Below are 7,511 nucleotides of genomic sequence, written 5' to 3'. Positions count from 1 at the left end.
AAAAAAAGTGTAAGTCTGATGGACCTTTCTCTGTGTAAACCTTCCATGGCTTTCACACCCCTTATCATCAGGGCCAAGGCCCTTTGCCTGGTGTTCAAGGCCTTCTGTGATCTGACCCCTCTCCCATGCTGTGCTCCAGGCTCACTGAGCAACTGGGAATTCCCAGAACCTGAAATACCCAGGCCTTCTACTTGAAATGCCCATGCCTATCGCTTGGTCATCTGCCTGGAGATCCTTCAAAGGCTTATCTACTTTCTTCCTTGAATGTCAACTTATCCTCGTCACAATAATGCAGTATATAACTGCAACAATGATAATGGATGACGTCTACACTTATTGTTAATTATGTGCCCGGCACTTTCTAAGTATTTTATGTGACCTCCGTCCCATGAGGAGATGGAGTCTAGATGCTTCCCCTTGAATACGAGCTGGCTCTAGTGACACAACATCAGTGAATAGAGTGGAGACGACACTGATTTCCAAGGCTAGGGAGTCAGAGAGGAGACCCCTTCAACCAGACTGTCTTGGAAACTCTTGCCCTTGGAGTCCAGATGCCATACTGTGAGGAAGCCCAAGCCACAGGGACTGGCCACGTGTAGCGATTCTGGTCAGCAGCCCCAGCTGGGGTTCAAGGCAAGAGCCAGTGCCAACCAACAGATGTGTGAATGAAGACGCCTTTAAGATGACTCTAACCCCAGCCAGTGTTTAAGCGAACAAGAACCACCACCAGAAAACAGAAAGAATAATGATTGTTGTTTTTTACCGCTGAGTTTTGAGTTGCTACACAGCGATGTATAACCAGAACAACTTGCATTCACTCATTAATACTCCCAACAACCCTAGGAGAGGAATGATTATCATCCCCATTTGATAGATAAAGAAACAGACTCAGAATGGCTGGGCAACATTCGCAAAGTTACAGCGTGAGTAAATGGTAGAACTGGGATGTTCAACCCAGGTGGACATACTCCAGAGTCAGGGTCGTAGCCATGTCTCTATGGCCAATATATCTTGATTCCCTCCCCAGCACTCCTTAACCTTCTGGTTCCAGCACCTGATTTTCCTTTGGGACCACCTCTCCACCATCCTCAGTCCATATGGTTCAGATGGAACTGACCCCACCTTGCCTTCAGGCACAAGCCCATAACCCATATCAGGCCAGTGAGAGTACAGCATCCCTCTGGGCACAGTGATTGGTTTGGTGATGGGCTCACGATGAGGCAGGATCATTGAGTGCCAGCACTGGAAACTTTGCTGGCTTTACAGAGCAATAGGCCCATTTTAACCACTGGAATCATGTAGTTGCTGGTCCATCTTTGCTGTTGTGAGGAGATCTTGTCCGAAAGTATAGCCAAGAAAAAGATGCAGACAGATTCCTAACATCATTTAAGGACCTAGATACAGCGATTCCTGAAGCTCATCACTGTTGGCGAAAGGTAATTTGAGCTGTTTGTCTCTTGCGGCTGAAAGAGGTCTATCTGCTACTCTCGCAGGAGTCTCTTCTCTTATGCCTTTCCATCTTCCCTGAGGGCAGAGAATGGGCCTGATCTATCACAGCAGTGTCTGGGCACAGGAGACATCATCAGTCTTGTTCTTTTGAACAGAACTAAAAGGCACTTTGTCCCTGTTTTACTGGTGAGGAAACGGGCTGTCCTAAGGCTCTTGGATAGGAGGAGGATCAGGAGTAGCACTTACATCCCAAATTTTAAATCTGAGTCAAGTCCTTTGTCTTAGGTAGCGGACTGGGATTTGGAAGAAAGGGAGGAAGGAATGAAAGAGGCATCAGGCTAGCCACTGTTGGGTCGGCTTACTCAGAGGGAAGGGCCATAAAGGTCTTGAGGTCTATACAAGTCAAGGAGCCTCCTCATGGACCTGGTGGCTCACAGTGGGGGAGCATACCTTTTGCCCTTGTCAGCCCCTCTTCTGGACCCCTCTCCATTTCTGACACCTGGATATTCCAAGTTGTGAAAGTGCTCAGAATATAGGCTGTCATTTACATACTAGTGTGCATCACTTGCTAACTCTGGGACCTGAGGATTTGAAGTGAGACACTGATCACTTTCTGGCAGCTATTCTTGCCACCGATTTCCCCAAGAAGCAGCCACATCACAGTGCTCTAGTTGGCGACTTTATTCGGGGGGAGAGGGGAAGATGAGCTAGAGTTGGATTATTTCTTTGATCACCTGGAGAAGGGCGAGTCTCTGGGACTCCAGGGAGGCGGGACAGGACTCGAAACTAGAAGGCAGAGCGGGAGAGAGGTGGAGCTCTGGGTGTCTTGAGGGGCCGGAACAGGGGAAGGGGCTCATCTCCCATCCAAGGCCCCGCGCCCCCCTAGGGGCCGCTGCCGCCTCCACTGCCACTCCCGCTGCCCGCAGCATCCAGGATCGAGATGCGTGAACGGCGGAAACGCGGGAAGGTGATTTCCCCGGCCTTCCGTTCCTGTCTGGAACCCGGCAGTACCGAGATGGAAATGTTGAGGCAGTGACCGGCGCCAGGAGCTGCCACCGGCAGCGCGTAGCCCAGAACCGAACGGCAAAGGTCCGCCCCGTCAGCGAAGGTCTGGGGGAGGGGGTGGAGTTAGGGCCCGCGTGGGCGGAGTCCTGATACTCGGGGGCGTGGCCTTCGGGCTGAGGGGGAGGGAGAGCTGAGGGGCGTGGCCTTGGAAAGGGAAAATCCCGGACTTTGCAAGAAGGGGCCAGTGTAGAAGCGCGGTCTAGGGGTGGGCAATTACCCGCTTTGGGTCCTCTCAGGAGTGTGGGGGCGGGGACATAACAGGAGTGGAGTCCTGGGCGGGCGAGTTATTTTTACTGGGTCCCCGGGTTGAGGTGGGGGAGGGCCAGATTAAGGCTGGGACCTTAGGGAAGGTGATTTGGGCTTCTGGGTCTTCCAGGGGGAACTGTGGATGGGCCTAGAGCAGAGACAGTCCCTTGGGGAGGCCAAATCCAGACTCAGTGGGCCCTAAGGAGCGTACAGACGTATCCTACTATGGAGGCTGGGCTGCGGAAGGGGGAAGGGTGGGAGCAGGGGCCTTGGGAGTGTCAGTCTGGATCCTGGGGCATAGGCGGGTTAAGACTGGACATAATAAGGGGAGGTCCCAGTCTCTCACCCGCATCTTCTGTCTCAAGCTCACCTGGTCATAGGTAGTGCAGCCAGGCTCACAGTCCCTCTTTTCTAGAAGTGAGAGCCAAGTCGGGCCGCAGGTGATATCGTTTTCGCAGGTGGCAAACCTGTGGATGGTGTGTAGAGAGAAGGTGGGTAAAGTCTCCGCAGTCGCATCCTAGTGGGTTTCCTGCCCTCTAAGTCTTCGCTCCGTGTATGTCCCGCCCCCAGATCCAGGTCCCGCCTCTTAGGATCACGTCCCCAGGGACGCCATCCTCCAGATTTCACCATGCCCTATATTCTCCACACATACCCAGGGCCCTGGCACAACTGGCCTCATCCCTGCAGACTTCAGACCATCTAATTTAGGCCAGCCCCTTACACTCCCCACCATTTTAGCTTCTCTTTTCTATCAGGAGGCCCCGCCCCTTAAAAAGCCCAGGTCCATGGAAGGCCACGCCTCCGTACTGCCAATCTTAAAAAAGCCGGGTCCTTTAGAGGCCCCGCTCCTTTCTACCTGGCCTCTAAACACTAGGCCTCATCTTTAGACCTTGGCCTTGTTGGGAGACAGGCCACGCCCTTTCAAACTCTAGGACTAACAAACTGCAGATCCTGCCTTTGGTCCTGCCCAAACCATAGGACACGCCCCTTATGCCCCGCCTCCCATACCAGACATCGCAGAGCTCGGAGCAGAGCGGCTGCGCTTGGCGTATCCCCAGTAACAGCAGGCGGAAGCGACTGTGGAGGGCAACTTGGAGGTGTCCCAGAAAGGATTCGCACCTGAACATCGGGAAAGACAGGCTCGTTTGGGTCAGGATGCACAGGGGCTGTGGCCCCTGACAGGGGCAACTGGAGGAAAGAACACAAGGAAACGCTGGCGAGTACTGTACTCACCCGGGGCTCGGGTCCCCACAGCGTTCTGGGACCATCCCAGGGTCCGATGCCTCTGGCGTGTCCATCTCTGAGGGACAACAGGACCATGGAGAAGGGAACTCCTGTGAGCTGGAGTCTTGGATCCTCAGGTAGGATTGGGGAACCAAGGCCCGGGGGTCCCCTGAACATAACCCCAGTTATGTCAATGCCGCCCAAACGTTAAACTTAAATAAAGACAGTTCTCTTGGGACACAAATGCAATTTCAAATGAGAATAATAATAATAATAGTTTATCATAATCAGCTTATTTTTTATTATGTCTGTGATAGTGGTGTAAGTTTTCATATACTTACATATATCCTTTACAATACCTCTATGAGGTAGGTCTATTATTTTTCTCCCTCTTTAATGGTCTGCATGAAGTCCAGAGAGGTTAAGTGACTTGCTCAGAGTCACACAGTTATGAAGTGGCAGAATTGGGAGTGGGATTTGAATCCAGGCAGTCTGACTCCAGAATCTAAGCACTTTAACTACCATTCTTTTTTTTTTTAAAGATTTTATTTATTTATTTGACAGACACAGAAAGAGAGAGAGAGCACGCAAGCAGCGGGGAGTGGCAGGCAGAGGGAGAGGGAGAAGCAGGACCCTGGGATCATGACCTAAGCTGAAGGCAGACACTTAACTGACGGCGCCATCCAGGTGCCCCTTTAACTACCATTCTTCAGCACAAGCCCTGACTCCCCATTTTCCCCCACCCATGTGTCACCCTAAGCTCCTCTCATAAGGAAATTCTGGTATTGCTATGGTGAAGTGGGATTTCTTGGGTGTTGGAGGTTAGGCAGGGTCTGGAGTGCTCACCTGCAAGGTGCAGCTGACCTGTGCCAAGATCGGCCGCCAGCCTATGATGTCTCCGGGACATAGCTGGGAGTGGGCGGCTTCCTCCACAGGCTCCCAGCAGGATCCATGCGAGGGTCAGTCCTAGGGTCCAGGTCAGTCCCTTGGGTCGAGTGTGGCCCCTGCAGGCCATGTCCACTTGAGACAAGAGTCAGCTGGGGTATGTGGTGAGGTTTGGCTGTCCCTTTCCAGGAGGTCAGGGTAGTACCCTCTTGATGCCTACCCAAGAGACAGTGGCAGAGAGAGCAGAGAAAGAGAGTTGATGGGGAGGCAATGACCAAGGATCTTCAAATCTCATGGGGCCTTGAAGTCCTGCCTCTGACCCAGGAGTCCCTTCTCCCCCATCAGACTCATGTCCCCTCCATCCCTTTAGGCCCAAGTGCCCCCTCCTCTAGTTTGACCATGGTGCCCCTCCCCCTCACACCCAGCAGGATCTCCCACCCTATTGGCCCTCAGGTGATCCCCTCTGTCTTCAGAACTAAAGGGACTCCCCAGCTCTTGCAATCTCCCTCTTCTGTCCAGTAATTCCTCCCTCTCTTCTGCCCAGTCTCCTCCCTCCCGCTTGATCCCCACTGGCTCTTCTCATGGTCACCTTCTCTCGGCCCACAATCGGCTTAGGGGCTGCCACCAGGGCTGGGCCTTTGGAGCCAAGGTTGGCTGTGGCAGAACTCGAGTTTTGCTGCTGGGGTCCAAAAGCCACAAGGTAGGGGAACCTGAGGGTCTGTGGAGACAAGACAATTCCCTCCCCTCCTCTGCCCCCTCTGGCCACTCCTCACCTGTTAACTGGATGGGGGTCTAGGGCGCAGCTGAGACACCTCAGGGTCAAGTGCAAGAAAGAGTGGCAGCCAAAGGAGGTGTGGTTTGATGCAGAGGAGGAGTTTCCCATTGCCCCACCCCCTGCTCCAGCTGACCAAAGGCCAGTGAACCTGGGACTGCTGTGTATATATCCTTGTGTTGGCCTTTGTGTTGAAATTGTGGCTTAAACTCTATCTATGTGTATGTGTGTTGGATGAGTGTGTTTGTATGACTGTGTGTGTATAGAGTGTATGTTTGTTGTGTGAGGGTATAGTATGTGTGTCTCTTGGTTGAGTGGTTGTATGGGTGTGTGTATGTGTTCAAAATCTGGGTGAGGAAGCCTGTATGTATCCCAAGCCAAGTGTGTCCAATTGAGTAAGATATAATAAATGTGAAGGAGGGGGGTGTAGGGTCAGGATGCCTGTCCTGTGAGAATATTGTGGATAAGTCAGTGGATAAAGGTTGTTGACCATGAATGGTGACCATTAGTGAAAAAGGAGGTGTTGACATGTGTGGAGAGGGTGTGTGTCTGTATCTGAAACGTGTGTGTGTGTGTGTGTGCCTCTGCAGTTTCTATGAATGTGAGTTTCTTACAAACATTCCCTCAATTCATCCATTCATTCAACAAATGTTTATGTTTATGGAGCACCTCTTGTGTGTCAGGTTCTGGGGATGCAGGAAGAAATGAAAATCTCAACCTCGAGATGCCTGGGTGGCTCAGTGGGTTAGGTATCTGCCTTCGGCTCAGGTCATGATCTCAGGATTCTGGGACTGAGTCTCAAATAGGGCTTCTTGCTCATCAGGGAGCCTGCTTCTCCCTCTGCCTGCCACTCCCCTGCTTGAGCACACTCCCTCTCTCCCTCTCTCTCTCTCTCTGACAAATACATAAAATCTATAAAAAAAATCTCAACTTCACAGAACTTATATTCTAGTGGGAAAGTCTTGTGAGAAGAACAGCCCTGCAGCAAGTATGTGAGTGCGTATGTGTGTCCATGTGTTGTGTGGGGAGGATACTGTGTCTGTGTGTTGGGTAAGAGTTTGTGTGAAGCTGAGCTTCTTTTGGTTTTGGTATTATGTGTGTGTGCTTGTGTCTGTTGAGTGTACATGTTGCTTGTGTGTGTCTGCATTTGCTGAGTGTGTGTATGTCTGTGTTTTCTCAGTATGTGTTTGCATATGTGTGTCTTTGCAGAGTGTGAGTTTATGTGTATATGTGTTTGTCTGTGCTTGTGTTTGCTGATTTTGTGTTTGTATTCTGTGTTTTTGTGTTTGCATAAGATTCAGTGTGTCTGTGTTTTCTAAGTGCATATTTGCAAATATATATATGTGTTTGTGTGTGAGTCTGTGTTTGCTGAGAATGTGTATGTGTGTGTATTTTTGAGGAGTACATATTTGCAGAGTGTGTGACTATGTGTATGTGAGTCTGTTTCCTGAGCATGTGTTGGTACGTTCGTGTCTGTGTGTATGTTTGCAGTGTGTGTGTGTGCCTGTGCTGGTAGTGTGTGCATATGCGTTTTTGGGAGCAATGCCCACTGCCACAAATCTCCCTCCCTTCTCAGGCTAATGCAGAGTTTTTGTTTGTCTCTTTCACTGCGGAACTCCCAGATATCAAACACTACTTTGTACACAGTAGGTGCTCAGTACGTGTTGAGTAAATTAACGAATCAGGAGGCCCTGTCTCCTGGCCCCTCCAGGGGTACCCACCCATTGATGTCCTATAGGCTTCAGCAACCAAGACCTAGTGGACCTAGCCTTCCCCTGGTCCATTTTGGGGTAGTCCAGGGTGCTCGTCTGTCAGATCTGTCCAGTCTTTGGGCTGTGCCTCCCGCCAACCCTTCCCTCCCCTGACCTCA

General features: G+C 51.2%; 1 protein-coding gene across 2 annotated transcripts; it reads right to left on the bottom strand.

Moving 5' to 3' along the window:
• Positions 1-2,331: 2,331 nt before the first annotated feature.
• On the bottom strand, positions 2,332-5,011 carry RTBDN (retbindin). 2 transcript variants are annotated; one of them, XM_028088992.2, is made up of 5 exons: positions 4,831-5,011; positions 3,994-4,078; positions 3,769-3,879; positions 3,131-3,227; positions 2,332-2,559 (listed from the first exon to the last, which is right to left on the bottom strand). In XM_028088992.2, exons 1-5 carry the CDS (start codon positions 4,997-4,999, stop codon positions 2,332-2,334), a joined length of 690 nt encoding a protein of 229 aa, XP_027944793.1. In that variant the 5' UTR covers positions 5,000-5,011. The 2 variants fall into 2 exon arrangements, with proteins under 2 accessions (XP_027944793.1, XP_027944792.1); XM_028088991.2 differs by having other exon boundaries at positions 3,994-4,060; positions 4,831-4,999.
• Between the last annotated feature and the right edge of the window lie 2,500 nt (positions 5,012-7,511).

The sequence above is a fragment of the Eumetopias jubatus genome, unplaced genomic scaffold (genome assembly GCF_037043125.1).
Source record: "Eumetopias jubatus isolate StellerSeaLion01/CBP00866 unplaced genomic scaffold, mEumJub1_p1.0 scaffold_1, whole genome shotgun sequence".
In the NCBI taxonomy this organism is placed as follows: Eukaryota; Metazoa; Chordata; class Mammalia; order Carnivora; family Otariidae; genus Eumetopias; species Eumetopias jubatus.
This window is presented reverse-complemented; position numbering and strand designations above follow the sequence as displayed.